We start from the raw sequence: 21,285 nt of genomic DNA, 5'->3' as shown, positions 1-21,285 counted from the left end.
GAATAGTAAAATTTTTAGGAAAGAGATGTTTTCGAATAACTATATACATTTTAAAAGTGGTCCTCCTAACTTTATTAAGAAAAATATACCTAGAGGCAAATAATTTGTGTATCTACAATGACCACCAGGGAAAGTGACTTTTTAAGGCAAATTACTACAATTATTGAAATGTTTAAAGACACGGGATACAATGAAGAACTACTGCATATGGTAGCATTAGAAATATATGAAAAAAACAGGAGTATTATTTAAACCAATTTTAAAAGGAGGTTATACTTCAGACAAAGAAAACGAACAATAGTGACTGGGAGTCTAGCTTTTAAACTGGACATGTCAGTTGACTCTAGGGTCATTAAGGATATTGTTAAAAGTAACTGGAAGATATTTACAGGGCAATCAGGCGTTGTGGAATATACTGTGTCAAGAGTCTAATTTTGTATATTATAAAACAAGAAGTTTTAAAACTATGTTAGAAAAGTCTGACACTGTAGGTTAGTCCTTTACAGACAGTAAAAGAGACAGACATGTACACTTGTGGTGCATGCAATGTTTGTAGGTTTATTTATGTTACCAAATATATTTATTTGGATAGCTTAGATTTTACAATTTATTTAAAGGAGAGGTATTTGTGTAAAAACCACTGGTGTTGTTGACATTGTTTTGTGTTCAGGTTGCTCCAACTATTACATTGGCATGACCACACATAGTTTGGAAAAACGTATAAAAGAACATCTTTATAGCATTAAGGTTAAGGACAGAAACAATGCCTTATACAAACATTCAGTAGTTTGTTCCAACTACAAGAAGCTTTTATTTTCAGTTATAGCATTTCATTTGACTTAAGGGGAGGGAATTTTAAAGACAAATTGGAAACAGCAGAAGCAAGGTGGCAAATGAAATTATGTGCTTACAAAGCCCCAGGGTTAAATGAAAATGTGAATATAAAATATTTTTTAAAACAAAAAAGATTAAAAGTTCAGAATTTAAATGAATGACAAATACATTTTAAGTTGTTTTATTAAAGTACTTCTTTTGTTTATCTGACATGTTTTAAACATGTGTTAATGGGTTAATTGATTGATTTATTGTGAATTTTTTTGTATATAAAGGATTTGAAAGGGTTTTGTATTGTATTCTGAGGAAGTCAGTTGATGAAAGCGTAATAAAACTTTTTGACACTAGTGGTATTCCAAGGAGTTCTTTTTTATTAGTGTTTTCCAGTGGCCACTGTAGTGTTTTGAAAAAAAAAGTTTATTTTCCACATTGGTGTTTTTTGGTTGAAAATTGGAAAATGGGTTGATGCCAATCTACTAAATTGCTTTTCAAGACAGCTGCTGCAAAAAGCAGTGCAACCTCCAGACGTGACTTCCAGTAACGTATAGGAATATATAGGACAACTGCACACAGACCTCATTAAAATAAACAAAACATTGATGGAGTATATCAACTCAAACAACAAAAGGCTGGAAAAATGGAAGAAGCTTTAAACAGATATTCAGATGTGGTGATAAAGCTGCAAAAATCACAGGTCGAATTGAAGTCAAGGCTGGCTGAATATGAGACTGCTAAAGAAGAGATGTTTCAAAAATAATAGAATTAGAGGACACAGCATGTAGGGAAAACCTGAGATTGTCAGCTGTACCACAGAAGCTGGAAGTAACAAACTGCATTAATTTTATGAAAGTACAAATAAGCAACTGGACTGGCATTCCACAGCAGGAGTTGTTAGTTGAAAGGGCACATTGTGTTTATGCCCAAACCTGGCTATGAAAAATCAACTGAGACCTTTAATAGTAAAGATGTAATTCTGCCAGCAAAAGGAGATGATTCTGACAAAACTGTGGCACAGGGATAAAGTACTAAAAGTAGAGTGTTTGTGGGAAATGATTACTTGTACACCAGGCAGATGGGAGTAAATTTATTCTGCAATTTAGGCAATGTCTAGATGCAGGTGTGAGATTCAAACTGCTGTACCTAGCTATCTTCAAAATATTCTACCCTGGAGGGACAAAATCATTTTTTGATAAAGTACATATTAAGGAGGAAATACAAAAGTTTGCCCAACAAAAAGTGAGCTGTGAAACAGAAGGAGATTCTGCTGCTTGTTCTTCTGATAATGAAGACCACAGAGAGACTGTACTTATGAAACCTTTTCCAATGTTTCAATAGAAAATGTTGGAGAGAAGGAAGGGAGCACAAGAGCTGACTAGAAGAATCAAGAGTATGTTGAAACTGAAGCAGGCACAAGATTTTAGAGATGGAGATGAACAGTAATAAAAACAGTAACAATGTGGGATTACAATACAATAAGTATATTTGTGAAATATGACAGAACAAGAAAATCTTGAAATATTGGACTTTTTCAGAAACTGCTGGACTTGTGGGGAACTCTAAAATATATGCCTTACCACATGCCATTAATGTTCTGAAAGAATACTTAGGGGAGGAAAACAGGAGGAAGAAAGTTAACTTTAAGCAAAGAAAACATTGTTTCTTGAATAGTACTATTTTATGTATGGTTTTCTTTGCATGCTATAAAGTTTTCTCAGTTATTTTTACGTGTAATGGGGATTGTGAACAGGTCCTGCTGTTTTTTTTTCTTTTCTTTCGCTCTTTCTTCTTGTTCAGTTTTAAGAAATGTAAAAAAAAAAAAAAAAAAAAAAAAAGAAAAGCCTGTTAATGTGCTTTTTCTCATCCTTGCATGGGGAATGACTGGATTAAGGACTTCAGACTAATTTAGTAACACATTTTAAGAGAAACCAAGTAAATGAAAAAGAATATTGAATATTATGATGCTTTTTTTTCTAGCAAATAAATGTATGCTTAGCAGCAATTCTGTATCTGGTCCTGATGTCTCCATGGAAATGATCTGATACAAAGAAATTGACTGTCTGGTTCTCATGTCTCCATATATAGACAATTTGATAATGAGAAAATGGCTGTCTGGTTCTTATGTCTCCATGGAGACAATCTGATAAAGAGAAATTGGCTGCAGTCTGATGGACAGGGATTGGCTGGAAAAAAAGAAAGATAAATTGGCTAGGAGATGATGTTCTCTGAAAGCATTCAGGTGTTTTCCCAGCTGGGAGAGCTATAAAGATGAGACAAAACTAGTCAGCACTTAGCAGAAGCACAGGCTTGCACTATGTATCTTAGCATTTATAATCTTTCTTTTATATTAACTTAAGTCTCTATGTGTGGCTGTCAGTTTGGGACATTTGTTCCTATTAGGAGGGTGACACTTCAATATCTGAAGATGTATATAGTTTTGTGCGTTAGTATTAAGTTAATAGGTTTTGTGGGGGATTGGGGGTGTGTCTGTCTTTTTGTTTGAGGGCTTTCAATAAAACAAAAGTTTTGTAACATGTGACACAGGCTCAAATGCGTATGACAAGAAATAACTGTTTAAAAGTTCAACCTGCCAGTGTCTGCATGTAACACAAAAGCTGGAACTAGACATTTAACAAAAAAGGTGTTTTACATAAAATGTGGGAATAATAACTTTTTTAATACAATTACTCTTTCTGTAATGTCTTTAAATGTTAATGGTCTTACAGATAAATACAAAAAAGAAAGAGTAGCAAACTATATTAAAAAATGTAGAATACAAATAGGTATACTATAAGAGACACTTGGAAAGAGCTGAACACGTGAATTTGATAAAAAATGTTTTTTTTGGATGGTTATTCAGCAGAATGCCTGGAACAAAGGAAAAGAGGAGTACTTATATAAACTACAAGAGGAGCTCCAATGGGGATAGAAAAGAGGATACAAATGATAACACTAGCAGATTTGTAGTGCTAAGGGGCTACTGGAAAGGGAGGAAGATTACACTGGCATTTATTTATATTCCACCTAAAACTGCTATAATGGAGCTTAAGAAAAATTCTGGGAGAAATAAGTTTATAGTAAGGAATATTACTTGTACATGGGGACTGGAATTTGATTTGCAGCAGTGAAGATGTATCTGGGGGGGCCCAGAAGGGAAAGTATAACAAAGGAGGGTAGATTTTTGAAGAAATTTATGAAAATATTTGGCATGGAAGACGTGAATTCAGTAATAGGAGTTCAGAGTGAATTTACATACGATTCCCCATGATACAAAAACCAGGCTAGGCTAATCAGAATTTATATTTCACAGTAACATGTGCATTTAATTGAAGGTCTTGATATACACTCAATAACTATTTCAGATCATGAGCCAATAATAACTAAAATAAAAACACAGAGTGATAAATTAAAATGAGACAGGAAAATTTAAGGACTGGGTAGTGGAGATTATTTAGGAACTATTACAGAGGACAGAAATTTCTTCTGAACATAGAACTTGAAAGTGGGATAAAATGAAGGTGAAGTTTAAAAATAGGGTGAAAATAAAAGAAAGGAAGTAAGAATTATTTACAAGGACTGATAAATGTTAAAGTATTGCAGAATGGGGGAATCTCACAGAAAAAAAAGAAGATCAACTGCAGAATGCTAAACAGAAAATAAGGGATTACCTCGATAATGTGCACGAGTTTAGAAAGATTGCTGTTAAGCAACTGTTTTTTGATAACACTAGAGCCCAAAAACTTTTAGCACGACTCAGGCAAAAAAAAAGTAGAAAGGACTGCCGCCAAGATTAGGGAGCCTGGAACAAGGAAGGTAACAAGAAATCCTGTAGAGGTATTACAAATATTTTGGAAGTCTGTATTAAGCAGAGAAATGTGGAAATGAAGAAAAGATACAAATGAAAATGTTTATGAAAGAATTAAACATGCCAAGGTTACAAGTAGATGAGGCTCAATTACAAACAGTTAGGACTGGAGGAGGTGAGATAAAAATGGTGATGTATAACCAATCTACAAGAAAGTCCCCGGGAATAGATGTTATTCATGTGGAAGTTTGGAAGCTAGGACGGAAAAATTTGATAAAGATCTAGAAGGTTTTGTTTAACAGTATTTTAAAAGAAGTACCAACATCCTGGAAGAAAGCAGAGGTAGCTGTAATACCTAAAAGGGGTACAGATCCATCAGATTCTGCCTCATACAGGCCCATTTCAATACTAAACCATGATTATAAAGTGTTTATGCCTATAATGCTAAAAGAATAACAAAAGTAATGCCAACATTTAAAGATATTGATCAATATGGTTTTGTGGAGGGAAGCAGAATGCAAGAAAATATCACTGTTGTTTGTGGGTCTTGATGCAGAGAAAGCATTTGACAGAGTAAGCTGTGATTTTACGAGCAGGGCAATGGAAGCATTTGTATTTCCTGATAAAAGGTTGATTAGGAGGATATATGAGAGATCAGAGATGAAAATTTAAGTGGTGCGGACCTCTCTGATAGTTTTTGCTTGAGCAGAGGAACCAGGCATGGGTGTCCTCTTTCCCCTTTGTTATTTGTATTATATTTAGAACCACTGGCAAAGAAAATAAGACTCAGAAATTCATGTATATAGTTGGTATGACAGTCACGAAAAGCTGGCTCTATTTGCAGATGATATTATTTTATACCTGACAAAACCAAAAAGGGACTTTACAGTGCTGTAGAAGATTCTAAGACAGTTTCAAATCATTTTCAGGATAAAAAATGAATGAAGCTAAAACAAAGGCAATAACGGTAAAATATGTACCCACACACAAATTGGTCCAGCAAAATCCATATTTATGGGGACATAATAAAATGAAATAGTTAAGAGTATGGATTAAAAATGATTCCAGTGTAGCAGCTAAGGAGATGTGGCAAGAGACTAAACAAAAGATAATACAAAAACTTAGAAAATAGAAGCTCTGTTACATGGAGATGCACAGTAAGATACAAGCAGTTAAAATGTTTTTAGTCCCTTTAGTCTTATACACAAGTCAGGCATATTTTTATCAACCAGAGGAGAAGTTGTGGATAGCAATTAATAAAGAGCTGAAGGACTTTATCTGGGAGGGGAAGATGAGAAGAATCAAGTGGAATAAGCTGATTCTTGCTGTAGAACAGGGCAGATTGGAATTAAATGGTTTGAAGCGGTATTTCAGAGCTACACAGTTAAAGCTCATATACATAACACAAGCATAAACCTATAATTCATAGTGGAAAGGGATGATGATAAAACAGGAGGAAGTTCAAGAAACAGGAAGAGAATGGGATTTTGGATGCAGACCTTTAAGGAGAATAATAATAATCATACAGAATATTACACTCAAAGTAGCAGAAAGTATTCTACGAACTAAGCCAACATGGGAATGGAGAAATGGGATTCTGTCTATAGGGATGACTGTAATTAGGGATCTAGGTAATGGGCAAATGGGGGCTGGAATTTATTGGAGAAAACTGGCAAAGGAACCAAGGTATTGGGAGCAAATAACTACAGAGGGAAAGATAATAGAATGGGAAGACTCCAAGAATTTATTTGGACTGAAGTTACAGACTGCCTTCCCTATCAAGGATTGATATCAGAGTATAGAGAAAGAGAAAGAAATAGGGGGGTCCTAAATGAAAGACCAGCACTGGTACAATTTTAGTAGAATCTAGAAAAGAAACTGCCATTAAATAAGGAATAAATAAGGAATAATTAATAGAACATATAAAATATTGCATGATAATTATAAGAATCAATCAGGGGAATATAGAAAGGACTGGAAAGAAATTGGATAAGCAATTAACAAAGAAACAATGGGAGGATATATGTATGTCTCCCAAATATGCAACAAAATCTAAAGATTTAGGATTTTTACTTGGAGATGTTTACAAAGACTCCAGAGAATTTTTCCTCAGGTAGACAGGAAATGGAGGTGTGATGGGGAAGAAAGAGGTAATTGGGAACATATTTTCTGGGAGTGCAATGAATTGGCAGACTAAGGATTCCCTGCAGATTGCACTGTCAGAGATGCTTGGTGGGCAGATTGGTGTGACGAGGGAGATGATTTTTCTGAGCTAAGATACAGAATCCAAAATGCCTAGGTCTTGCAGAGTTTAATTATGGGTGGCTGCCAAAAAAGCAACTACTAGAAAATGGAAATCAAATGTAAACCAACTGTACTGGAAGTAGTAAATATAGTAACAGAAATAAAACAACTAGAATTGAGATCTTTAGAAAAGGGTAGGAGCAAATTATATGTGAAAAATGGTACATGTGGGAACAATACATAAAAGGGAGGAACAAGGTTTAAAAGAAAGCAAAACTTAAATGAGCTATGTAATGTTTGACTGAAAATGGTTGGGTAGATTATAAGTGATGTATAACTTTTTCAACTGGGAGAGTGCCAGTATGGTTCCTGATGTAAAATGCTTGTGACTAGGATTGTATCGGTTTTCATTTATACAAATGTATGACTGCCTATGTCATAAGTGATGGTTTAATAAAGATGTTTTCTATTTAAAAAAAAGGGCAGGAATTGAATAATTTATATAATGTTGCTTAGGTTATATGACGTATACTAATATATGCGAAGCATGTTTGTAAATGTGAACTTATTAATACACTGATTATTTTTATATAAATGTAAATCTGCCTATGTCACAAGTGATAATTCAATAAAGGTGTTTTAAAAATATGATTTGCCAGTGTTCTGCCAGAAAAATTTTATGAGAAATGAACCAGAAAATACAAGGCAAAAATCTGGACAGTTGAGAGGTATGCAGCACTGATACTGCTTTAGTTTGTATGGACAGGTTTCAAGTTCAAGTTTGGCCTGTTAAAAAAGAAAGTAAATATGAGTGAATGTGCATGTGTGTATACGTGTATACAGACAGATATATATATATATATATATATATATATATATACACACACACACACACACACACACACACACACACACACACACAAAGAAAGATTAGACAGACAAAAAAGATAAAAAAAAACTAAATAACTTTATGCTTATTTTCAGGTCATTTCTGAAAAATATCATAAGATAGGATGCCGATTCCAACGTGTAATATTATAAGCATGCCTTAAAAATCCAGCAAAATCCTGGGAACTAGTACCAATCATTATAAAATTGGGTGCTTGGTGGTAATTCCAGTAAAAATAATAACTAAACCTAAACTAAAATGACTTTAGACTCTCAACTGAATAATCTTATGTGAATTACAGTGCTATTTCCTATAGGCATGCTTACTTTACCTGAGATGATCGACAGACACTTTATGAAATGCTGTATTAATCAAGTGGATACTGAGGATAATCAAATTACTCTGCTAAAGTAGATTACTGTTTTATGACTGTATAACCTGTCACAGTACATGCATTTATTTTCAGTAGATGCTTTGAACCAGTATTCATTACTATCAGAGCATTAATGCATTTGAGGATCACATGCCAAGTAAATACAAAAGATGAGGCATTTAATAAAGATGGTCACACTGCACTGACCTTGTAAATCTGTAACTTTAATTTTGGTATCATATGAGCCAGTCAACAAGTAATGTGCCCCAGGAGAAAAGCGTACTGAGCGAACATCACTGGCGTGAGGATGGTAGGTCTGTACCATCCGTCCTCCACGAATGTCATACAGCATACAGCTAGTGTCTTCCTGACCTGTGGCTAATAGGCGACCACTGGGATCAACAGCAACAGATGCCACTGCACTACCTGTGCAAAAACAAAAATAATGGTAATGTGACAGAAAAAGTAAATGCACATTACATACTCTATTTTAAGGGCTATATTAGGCCAGCATCAGTCACTGTGGTACATGGGTATGCAAGTTATTCACATTTATTATGCAAGCACAGCGCTGAATTACATTAACAGGAAACACACATGTATGTCCTCACAGTGCGGATAAAATCTTTAGTATTAATGCTAAGCTGCCCACTGACCTTCTGTTCTCCTTCAAGGGGTAGGTTCTGTGCTAGACTTCCATACTGTCCTCTCCCAGAGAACAACCATCCTGTCCTGTGATGTTCTAGCCTACCCCACATAGATGACTTTTCAAATATCCGTTTTGCTGCAGGTCAACAGCACCACAGATGGTTAATTTGTCTTTATGCAATAGACTACTAACTACCAGATGAATGAAACAATCTACCGGATCACATTACAGACCTATACTGCACATACAAGCAAACTGAAACATACATTCCACAAGCAATCAATGTAGTACAAAGAGTGCCCTTAATACACTCAAAAATGAGTAAATATCCTTATATCAAGTTTCTAATACAAGAACCTCCACATAACAAATTTCAATTCAATGATCCTGTAGGAAGAACAAATACACAATGTAGGCTACCTACTGTGGATTAGGTCCCCTTATAGGCTCCCTGGTCCCAGTGGAGTTGATGGTTCTGCCTAGGACCAACAAGTAAAACCAAAAGGAAAAGCCTCTTTGTTCAAAGTAATCAATTATTGTATTCCTGTAGGCATTTTTCAGGCAGACGGCTAACCAGAGTAGAATGTACACATTCTCAAAATCAAGCAATAAAAACAAGAAGCAATCCTCCTTTGAACTTTAAGCTGTCTGGTTTATTTAAAGCAATGAGCATATTCATCTATCAGCCTTCATCAGATACAACCTTCCTTCATGAAAAGCCACTTCAGTTCTAGTTGTTTAAATAACTCTAAATTAGGGATTGTGGTGGAAAACAACCCTTATAATTGGGGTAAGATTATGGCTCCTGATTGGCTTAAAGCTGGCCCTGATGGCTCTTGGTTGGAACCTAGGTTCCGGTTCTAAAATTTTGGCAATGTGTTTGTTACTGTTCATCATATCCCAGTTTTCCTAAGTTATCTTCAAAAGCAAGGGTATTAGGAACTACCTTGAGCCTAACAAGGACACACTGGAACCCACAAAGAATGGGACTTTCAAAGGCAACGCCCAAACTTTCACCTTCTGTGAACTTATGACCAACACAAACCATTTCACTTGTCCAAGCACTAAGAAAATTATAGCAGGTGTACAGCTGACTGCAACATGGAAATGGTGAGTTACAGAGCTCACTGCAAAAAATGGGAAACATTTTAATTTGGGAAAACCATTAACAGATTAAAAATATGTATTCCACACAGTTCATCTGTTATTAGATATAGGATTAGTAGAAATGTTCTAGCAACATTCCATTGAGACAACTAATCACTCTAGGTTTAAATTCCATGTCCTTGACAAAACTGTGGATTTGTCTCTAGAATGGCAAATCAGGCTGAATGCATGCAATAAACCAGGTCTCAACTTCGGATGCTCAATCAACAGTATCCTTCAGCTCAAAATCCGTAACTACAGGACCGTCTATTAATTCAAGCATAAAGGGACAAGGTCTGTGTTTTGTCTTGCATGTTTTAAACACCTTTATTAAATTATGCCTTGTGATATAAGCAAACAAATTTATATAAAAGTACTCGCATATATTAAGAAGTTCACATTTACAAACATTCTACATCACATATATTGTTTTATATCATCTATAACTTAGGTAACATTACATAAATGATTCACTTCCTTCCTTCTCTTAAACCTCATTCCTCCACTAAAACATTATTCTGCATGTGTTGTTACCACAATTTCCATTTTTTATGTAATTTACTCCTACCCTTTTCTAAAAACCCACATCCTGTTCATTATCTCTATTACAATATTCACTACTTCAAGTGCAGTTTGTTAAGATTTTGATTTCCATTTTCAAATAATTCTTTTTTTTGGCGGCCAGTAGAATTAAACTTAATAAGGCTTTACTAAAGTCTATGTAATTCCAATCCCGTGTCTCAGATCAAAAGAATAATTTCCTTAGTTACACAGCCATTTGCTCCCTCAATATTTCAGACTGTAGTCTGAAGGGAAATCTTTTAAATCTGCCAACTCATTACCCTCCCAAAGCATGTTTCCAGTTATGTCTTTCTTCATTATCCCACCATTTGCTGTCTAAATGAGGAAAATTTCTTTGAAGTTTGATTGGGGTACAAAAATACCTAAGCAAACAATTCCAGACAGAAATATTCCAAACTTGATGGACTTTGTTACACACTTGGGAGCCATATTTATGTCCTCCCACTGCTCCCTTGTAAGTATCCCTTTTTACCAGAAGCTTCTATTCTAGATTCATCTAAAATCTCTACCAGAGCAGGTATTTCACAAAGGGCTCTCCTATTCCTTTCTTTGCCTATACTCTGATACCAATTCCTGATAGAGAAAGCAGTCTCCCTTGCAGTCCAAACTTCTTCTTGGTCTCATCTCACTATATCACCTTTTCCTCTCTAGTTATTTAGGTAAGAGGACCCACATCTTTCCTTTCAGAAAAATCCTTGCATATATAAATATATTTTTCACTTTTTCTCTATTATTGTCATACATTTATCTCCCTTATTTCGCCACTTCCCTGTTCTCTTTTTCATAATTCTGCAAATGTTCTTTATATCTTCTCTTATTTTTTATTGCTTTTTCTACATCTGCTTATACATTGCTTACCACTCTGTCCATTTTTTTTATAAAATGGCCTAGTTGTACAATCCTTCCATAACATTTCTCTCTCTCATCATTTCTCCCTCTTTTTAAACTTTGCAGTTAGTATCTTTATTCCTTACGCTCTTTTATTATTTCAGTCTTTCTCTATTCTACCCCATACTGTTCTATGATCTCAAAATTGTCATCTGTACTACTGTTATTTATTTTATGTCTTTAGAATAAACTATATATAATCAATTTTAGTCTTAAAAATTCTGCTTTTATGTCTATTCTCTATTCTTTCCACATTTTAATAATTCCTTTAACATCTTATCACTGACTGTTACCCACACTTCCCTAGTCCATGCATTTCTTTTATCACATATTTTTTTTAACTTCATATATTTTATTACATAGTGAAAGAAAAACAGTTTTAACACGTGCTCATCCACATCTGAAGTCCTAAACTGCACATTTAATTTTAGTTGTAGTCCCAAGCCTTGAAGTAGCCTTTTCACGGTGCTACTGTATTTATTTTTTAATCTTACTCAACCTTTTTTCTAGCAAACTAAAGCTTTCAAATGTCACTTCACAAAAATGTTTAGTTCCCAAATGAATCAATGCTTCTGTCCTTAATCTCAAACCCTAGTGGCAAAAGAATACTATCCATAATGGCATACCTGCAGAGACTTCACCTCCCATGCACAAGGTATAAGGCTTAATCCTCAACTCTAGCCAATGCCTCTTTGGAGTGTGCATGTTCCCCCTGTGGGGTTTCTCCCACCTCTGAAAAACATACTGGGTATTTCCATCTCAAACTCACCAATGAATGGAGCTGTGGACTGCTTTGGACATCTGATGTGGTGCGCATTATCCACAAGATAGGAGAATGCAGATCACAGACTGCACACTTTGACAGGGCTAGCCACTTGACTGTGTATGTTGACTAATGTTGCCAAATGGGCATGGGTATTTACTGGTAATAGGTGGGTTGAGGACCCAGCCTACTCTGACCTACTCCAGGGACCAATGCTCATGGTGGAAGGAGAGTATGAGGGATGCCTTTGTCTGAAAGATTTCAAGCCTGCATAAAGTAAAGCACTGCTGCTGATTCACTACTGGGTGAGAAATTAAATCTATATTGTCTTGTCTTTGACTGATAAAGCTTCTTTCTGTCTTATCTGTTCCATTTTATCTTCCTTTTTAATAAATCTGCTTGGCCTGGTATTTTTGTTCTGTGTAAGAAACAGGCACTTAAATTATCTAGGCTTCATTGGTTAAATTGTCTCCTGAGTGATATTTAAATACAAAGTGAAATTTTGGGCCTTTGTCTTTGTCTGAAAGATTTCAAGCCTGCATAAAGTAAAGCACTGCTGGTGATTCCCTGCTATGTGAGAAAGTAAACCTATTTTTTTTCTTTTTGACTGATAGAGCTGCTTTCTGTCTTACCTGCTTAATTTTGTATTATGTTTTAAGAAATCTGCTTAGCCTGCTTTTGTTCTGTGAGAGAGACAGACACTTAAAGGAAAACTCCGCCTTAGAGCTAAAGAAATCAATTTTTTCACTCTATGTTTTCTGAGTTATTTTAACATCTCAAAATCACTCTGAGGGCTTTTTACAGAATTTTAATATGTTTTCTGCAAAATGTCTGTCAATGGGGCTTGACTTATCAACGTGATCTTATTGTAACTGTGTAAATGTATATATTTTAACAGTGGAAACTGGAATATTGAAGGTTAACTTGCAAAACTTCAGAAAAATAGTTGAAATTATATTTTATAACTATGCTGTAAAAGATAGTTTCAATGCAGCAAGGAGACAGGATGTCTAAAACTAGTGAGCTTTCTGCATTGTCTTGTAAGTGTTTTATTGTTGTATGTCTTCCAGCAGCTGCAAAGATCTGAGGGCTGTGTATTTTTCACAAGTAGATGCTAAAGGCTGGCAGTTTCTAGTAATGGGGGCTTAGCTTGGGAACTAAAGTCAGATGACAAGAAGTGATGTCATTCTGCTAGCTAACCCAGCAGTAATATTTGAGATATTAATATGAGGAGTCTCTGAGAGATACAGAGTATTCTGTACTCTGACTTGGACCAAACAACATCAGCTAAAAGATCTATTCACCACACTTGCCTTGCTCTGGAAGTAAGTTAACTAGGTACAGTAATTTCTCTTAGATTCAAACAGGAACATAGGGAAGTACAGCTTAGATGTTTTCTGTATTTACTTGAGACTGTCCTGCAATGTTGTTTTAAATATTTCCTCTGATTTTGAACTGTGATATAATGTGATTTACTGAGTATGTTCTTGTTATTTTATTATTTATTATTAAATATATTTAAATCTTTCATTGTGGCTGACATTTGTGAGACTTATTTAAGCTCTGAGAGTACTTGCATACTTATTTGGTGATGCTGTGTAGGTCACTGCTAACAGCCTTGCTCTTGGTCAAACTACCATTTGGATTAATAGTAGCATTACACAGTAAGATTGGACACCATTTGTTAACGGCCTTAAAGCAGCTTATAAAGAGTTGGCTGGTGGCAGTAATAACTACCTTATATCCTGGGCAAATGGGAGCATAGCTAGTTAACCTGTGCCAGCCTTTCCCAGGAGAGTGAGAGAGTGTGTGTGTAAATAAAATTTTAAAAGTGTGTGTGCATCAGCTATTTGGGCAGGGACATGAAGCACTGGTTGGACAGAGAGGGTGCTGGGGGTCTTGGCTTGGCCACTCAGCTGAGATCTCAACTCTGTAGCTGTGTCAGTGGGGAGTATTACTGGGGATCTGGAGAAAGAGGGAGAAACCAGCCCCAAACTGACTGTGGTGTGTGTGTGTTCTTAAGGGAAATTGCACTTGATGCAGAGAGCTGCATCTGGAAATAGTGTGTGTGTAAATTGTCATCCTCCCACTGTGTTTGTCCCCCACTGTTGCCAGTGGTGAGGATTGAAGCTCCTTGATTACTGGGCCAGTGGTGGGGCATCACAGTGTGTGTCTCAGGGCTTATTTTATAGTATACTAAGGAATTATACAGCTGCAAACAGAACAGTTGCTAAATTGCAGACCTTTGTTCAAAGTATCTTTTTGTAGTCCAAGATGAATTGACAACCCTCTCCTACACTTTGGTAAATGTGATGATACTTTACAAGAATTACAAGAAAACATATTTTCTGACTTTTCTCTAAATGTCCCAGACATCTTTGATACTACATTCAAGTCATCTTAAAATGTATAGTAGTATAAAAACAAGTATTTAAAGGCTAAAGCTTAGCATTTCAATACTGTAATGCTTCTTCTTCTTCTTTCGGCTTTTCCCAGTTAGGGGTCGCCACAGGGGATCACCTGTCCGCTTGTGGTTGGCAGTGGAGTTTTACAGTGTCGAGTTGCCAGCCCAGCGCCCAACCTTCCAGTGAAGGCACACACACACTCACACCTAGGGCCAATTTGGAGTGTCCAATCCACCTACACAGCATGTCTTTGGGATGTGGGAGGAAACCGGAGCACCCGGAGGAAACCCACGCGACCACAGGGAGGGCATGCAGACTCCACACAGAAGGCACCCCAGCCGAGGATCAAACCGGAGAACCTCTTGCTGTGAGGCGACAATGCTAACCACTGCACCACCATGGCCACCCGTCAATACTGTAATGCTGCTTGTGTAAATTTGTCAAAAGAGGTAACAGCAGCCTTTGAACCACTGACTGATCTAACTGCTCTGCTTTGCTATGAAAGGCATGGCTACACTGTAAGCAGCTGTGAATCAGTGTAAATTCTCTTTCTTCCTCTCTGCAATAAAGATGGTGCAAAACACTTTCACACATCTCTGTCTTGTTTACAGCAGCCTGAGCTCCAGACTACAAATTGCTCTGTGTCTGTGGTATGTCATGCAGGTGTAGACATATTTCAACTTATGTGAGACGTTAAGCTTAAAAAAGTAATTGGTCTTTCTATACCTTTGATACCAAAGTGAGGAAAAGTTTTATAAAGTACAAGCAGGTTTTAGGTACCTATTACACAGTACTGGAATCAAATTGTAGGGAGAAAAGCAACCTAACAGTTGAGTTAAACTGTAGGAGAAAGTGGGTTTTCCTTTAAATTATCTAGGCTTCACATTTTACAAGTTGTTTTCATTGGTTAAATTGTCTTCTGAGTGATACTTAAATGCAAAGTGAAATTCTGGGCCTTTGTCTTTGAAAGATTTCAAGCCTGCATGAAGTAAATCACTACTGGTAATTCCCTGCTAGGTTTTCCCACCCACTCTCCTGTTTGCTGATCTTCTTTTTAAACTTGGTGATTTTAAGCTTCCCACACATACTGTAAATTGAGCTTAATAAGCTCCTCCCTTTCTAAACTGCTGCTGCTATTCTGAATTATTTATTTCCCTTTCCTTGTGCTTACATCGAAAAAGTGCATTTTGCCTCTAATGTCTGTTCTACTAATTTACTGCATCTGAATTCATTATCTAACTAGTTGTCAAATAAAGTAGTATATTTTTACACTCTAGCATGTACTTTTTTCCTCTTAAGTTCAGTGGATTTTCCTTCACTGGGAGGAAGCCTGATTTGTTTAGGTTGGGAAACACTTGAAATTTCTACATGTAGTTTTATTGGCTGGAGGGCTTTTAAATCAGCTTATCTTGTTTCTAGTGCTTTTGTGAATTCTGTAAAATTGAGTGGCTCTTGGCTCATTTATAGAAAGCATAATACTTTTATTGAATAATCACACTTTTATGAGCTGTTTAAAGTACACTGCTGTAACCATATCTTTAAGTTTGTTTGTGGCAGCATTTCACTCCAGACTGTCCTTTACTGTACTTTTACATTAGGAGGACTGAGATTATTCATCTAGTGTTTACCTGGTCTACCTGACCTGGGAAACATTCAAAAGGGCTCTAAGTATTTTTTGCACTTCTCTTATACACTGTGACTGTATTTCAGCAGTAAAAAAAAAAAACTACACTGTATTGCATTATATTTGTTAGTTGTAGGTAGTTTGTGTGGTCTTGTTACACCTGGACTCCAAACCAGCTATTCCATTAACAAGGTATTTTTTCTGCACTCTTGTGGAAGATGTATGTTGATCTAACCTGCCTGAGTTGGGGATTGCTGGCGAAAGACTTACTGTATACTTTCTGAACTGGTAGTTAGCTTTCTCTTTGCTCGTATTTAAACCTTGTGTTAGCAAGGTACTGCTCTTCACCCAGCAGCATTTAACAGTGCCCTGTACAAATGCAAAATCCTAGAAACTCAGTTTTTCTCTAAACAGCTGTCAGTGAAAGCCTTCCAAGCTTCTTTGCTGCTCTAGGAGCAGTTGGGCACTGAGCAGTGTTGCCTTATTATTTAACCTTAGCCTACACAAATGTATACGTCCCTCTTGCAGTCTCAGCACTACCATCCCAGGCCTGTCAAATTAACCCATTCCCTTCCCTAACAAAATATACACTAACAACTTGCTATCATGGACAGACAGTTTCCCATAATTCCTCTGGCCAGCCTGATAGACAAGGGCATCTTGAGACAGTGTAGCAATTCTCTCATGTATACTGACAACCATTTACTCCTGAAACAAATACTTTATGTGAGAGATGTAGTTATACTATGAAACTGGAGGCAAGACTCTCACATGAGAACAAATCTAATGCCAAACAGGTTGTCAGTACACATACATTTCCCACTCTAAATAAGGACATGACAAATAAACTCACATACGTGGAAGCACTCACTAATAACTTACCAAAACATCAGAGGCCTCCCAAACAGAAACCACTTACACGCATAATGCCAAAAACAAGCACAACAATAACACACACACACCAGTGTCTCAACAAATAAGACCATAAAATGTCATGCCACAAAACCTAACATACAATGGATAATCCCCTCTCCAGGCTGGATAAGGAGCGGGTTACGGTTAGCTGCTTCTGAGGTGCCGGGATCCGTCAAGTCACTCAAAAACTCTTGTAAGTCAACCACAAATACCAGTATGACCCAGTCATAGTCCATGTGGGGTTGAATGACTTGAGACATACCTCACTGGACTATATGAAGAGACACATGACTGAGCTCTCAGACTGTGTGTCACAGGCAAGTATAAGCCTAGCCTTAAGCAGCATTCTGCCTTCTCCAAGGATGATGCCACAATACAAACAAAAACTTTTAGTTATGTACTTACCATAACTTCGGATGTATGGGATCCATCTCGCCTACATTCATAACTGATGGGTTCGGAGCTGATCCGTCGGCTCCGACTCGGCCACTATATACTAGAACGAAGTCTCTCATTGGCTGGGCTTCCCCTTATCCCAGAATGCACCACGCCTGCTTCCCCAGATCTTGTTTGTTCGCTTTCATACATTCATACAGGTACAGAAAACACATACCAATAACTGTAACCAACTAGAGCCCTTCCAGAGGAGAGCTCAGCAAGAGCAATATTTCCTCCAAATCCAAAAGGTAGGGGGAAGGAGGGTGGGTATGTATGAATGTAGGCGAGATGGATCCCATACATCCGAAGTTATGGTAAGTACATAACTAAAAGATGTAATGGGATCCTATCTCGCCTACATTCATAACTGATGGGACAGCGTCTCTAGCACCTAAATCCCGGGTGGCTCATTGGAACACACTCCTGAGAACTGCGGAACCAAATGAAGCTCTGCCTCGGGAAGCCACATCAACCTTGTAATGAGAAATGAAGGTGTGCGGAGAAGACCAAGTAGTAGCTGCACAAATATCATCTATTGAAACTTTGGAGTGAAAAGCTACAGAGGTGGCCATAGCCCTGGTAGAATGAGCTTTAAGTGGGAAAGGTAACTCTCTGCCTGACTGGGAATAAATGAAAGAGATGCAATCCTTAATCCATTTGGCTACGGTGGTTTTGGCAACTGGTAGACCTAACCTATTCTCCGCAAAGGACACAAACAGTTAGTTAGATTTTCGTGTCTGACTGGTCCTAAGTAAAACGCAGTTGCCTGTGAACATCCAACTGGTGGAAGGTATATTCTGCTCTATTAGAAAAATTTGGAAAGAAAACGGGGAGCTCCAATGATTGCTGAATGCACAAAGGGGATGCTACCTTAGGCAAAAAGGATGGATTCAATCTGAGGGAAACTCTGTCTTTATGAAAAATTAAATAAGGAGGAGTAGAACAGAGAGCCTGAAGCTCTGAAACCCGCTTAGCAGAAGTTATTGCCACTAGAAAGGAGGTTTTCCATGACAGAAATTTTATATCACAAGTGGCTGCCGGCTCAAAGGGAGGGGCAGTTAAGGAGGCCAGAACCAAATTTAAGTCCCAAGGGGGCACAGGATGAGCCATAGGAGGCCTGAGGAGCCAGGCTCCCTTAAGAAAAGACTTGCAAAGTCTGTTAGCCATTAAGGAAGGCTCTATGGAAACATGAAAATTAGATATAGCCGCCAGTTGAACTTTAATTGTGGAGACTGAAGAGCCTGAATGAAACAATGAAGCTAGAAATTCCAAGACCTGCGGAACTGGGGCCGTAAGAGGATCAATGCCCTGCTGCTGGGCCCAAAAGGCAAACCTTTTCCATTTGCTGGAATACAGCTTAATGGTGGACGGCTTGTGGGAAGAGGACAAAATGTACATCACTTCTGGAGAAAGAGAGTCATCTCTAACTAAGGATGGAAGTGGAGTAACCAAGCAGCCCGTCGCAACGACCGAAGGGACGGATGAGAGTGTCCCGACTGATGAGACAACAGGTCCGGCACTGGGTCCAGAATCCAAGGGCCCTGTACCGCATACTTCTGAAGGAATGGGAACCAAACCTGACGGGGCCAATGTGGGGCGACCAAAATCATGTGGCTCCCTACATGAAGAGCCTTCTGAATCACCCTCGGAAGAAGGGGGATCGGGGGGAAGGCATAAAGGAGACCAGGGGGCCAATTGTGGGCTAGAGCATCCCTGGGAGACTGCCCCTGGGAGGGAGTCAGAGTGAAGAACTCTCTGCACTTCGCATTGTTGGGGCTGGCGAACAAGTCGCAACAAGGGAGACCCCATTTGGCGAAGATCTGCGCAGCCACTCTGTTGTTGAGGGACCACTCGTGGGGCAACAGGAGAGTCCTGCTGAGCCTGTCTGCAATCACATTGGCTTTCCCCGGAATGTGCATGGCTACTAAGAAACGTCGAGTAGCTATGGCCCAGCACCATAATCTCATGGCCTCTCTGCAAAGGGGGTAGGACCTGGTTCCGCCCTGCTTGTTTATGTGCCAAACTACCGACATGTTGTCGGATAGAATCGCAATAGTACCTTGGGGGAGAGCCTGATGAAGTGCTTGCAAAACCAGAAGCACTGCTCTCATTTCCAGGATATTGATGTGAAGGTGCGCTTCGCAATCCTGCCAAGTGCCTTGGACAGACCTGTGCAGATAATGACCCCCCCCCACCCTATCTGGGAGGCGTCCGTGGTCACTGTGGCAACAGGGGGCTGAAGGGCGAAAGGACGCCCCCGGTCCAGGTTGGACCGACGCAGCCACCAACGGAGGTCCCGATGACAACTGTCCATAATCAGAACCAGGTGGTTCAGGGGAAGTTCGTGGTACGACCATTGAACCGATAATAGCCATTGCAGCACCCGCATGTGCAGCCTGGCTAACGGTACTAAGAGGATAGTTGCAGCAATCGTGCCCAATAACTGAAGAATCTGTCTGGCAGGAACTCGAGATTTGGATAACAAATTTAGAATCTGTGATTGTAGAACCTGAATTCTTTCTGATGGCAAAAATGCCCGCATCCTTTTTGTGTCCAACTCTGCGCCTATAAATGTGGTACGCTGAGATGGCCGCAGCACAGATTTTTCCCAATTGAAAGTGATTCCCAGCGAGAGACCCAAAGTTACTGTGGCCATCAGCGCTTGAATCAGTAGATGCTCAGAGGTGGCAGTGAGGAGCCAGTCGTCGAGATAGGGAAACACTTGGAATCCTAGACTTCTCAGGTGAGCTGTCACCACTGCCAGACACTTGGTAAACACCCTGGGGGCTGTGGTGAGACCAAAGGGCAGTGCACAAAACTGGAAATGACTGGTTCCAAGGCGGAAGCGTAAATGACTCCTGGACTCTTGACGTATCAAAATGTGATAGTAAGTGTCCTTGAGGTCTATGGAGCACATCCAGACATCCTTCTCCAATAACGGGAGAATGGACTGAAGGGTGACCATCCGGAACTTGGACTTCTTCACAAAATGATTTAATGAGCTTAGGTCCAAAATGGGCCTTATGTCCCCTGTCTTTTTTGGCACCAAAAATAATCTTGAGTAAGTTCCTGATCCGATCTGGTCGTCGGGGACGGGCTGGATGACCCCTTTGCTTAGCAGCTTTGAAACTTCTACGGCTGCTAGATCTCATTGACTGGGTGGCACATCCGGGATTCTCCTTGTAGGAGGAGGGGGCTTGAAAAAGGGGATGAGGTAGCCTCCGGTTACAATGCGAAGCACCCACTTATCCTTGGTTATAGATTCCCAAGCCTGTGCGTGTTTCGCAAAACGACCCCTGACTGGCTCCGGAGAAGCACAGCCGGGCCACATCCTAGGGATGTTGAGGGTAGGAGGAACCACGAAAGGAATCACGGTCTCCAGAGTTACGGGGGGCCTCTGCCACCTCTAGGGCGGTGTCTTCCTGAATCCCCCCCCCCTGCCTCTGGAGGGGGGATCACTCGGTGGAGTAGAGAAGAACTTTTGGGATTTTCTGAACCACATTTTCCCTCCTCTCTGGGCCTTGGGGTAAGGTCTAGAGGGAGCGGAAAAATGGGCCCCAACGGCAGTCAAGGTTTTGCCCTCTTGCTCGCACCAAGTGTGTCCTTCACCTTGGGCCCAAACAAGGAAGACCCATCAAAGGGGGCGTCGGCGAAGGAAGACTTAAAGGCCTCCGCGAGTGGACACAAGTGTAACCAGGCTTGTCTCCTAAGAGCCACTCCTGTGCCCGCTGCT

At 38.8% G+C, this 21,285-nt stretch overlaps 1 protein-coding gene across 1 annotated transcript in view; it reads right to left on the bottom strand.

Annotated features, from left to right (window-relative positions):
• WDR47 (WD repeat domain 47) overlaps positions 1-21,285 on the bottom strand; it is a 2,078,858-nt gene that overhangs the window by 119,490 nt on the left and 1,938,083 nt on the right. Inside the window, exon 14 of the mRNA XM_044086053.1 lies at positions 8,350-8,568. Coding sequence (XP_043941988.1) covers positions 8,350-8,568 — 219 coding nt within the window. The remainder of the gene's footprint in view (positions 1-8,349; positions 8,569-21,285) is intronic.

This window comes from Protopterus annectens, chromosome 10.part0 (assembly GCF_019279795.1).
Source record: "Protopterus annectens isolate FY-2018-M chromosome 10.part0, PAN1.0, whole genome shotgun sequence".
NCBI lineage: Eukaryota > Metazoa > Chordata > Ceratodontiformes > Protopteridae > Protopterus > Protopterus annectens.
This window is presented reverse-complemented; position numbering and strand designations above follow the sequence as displayed.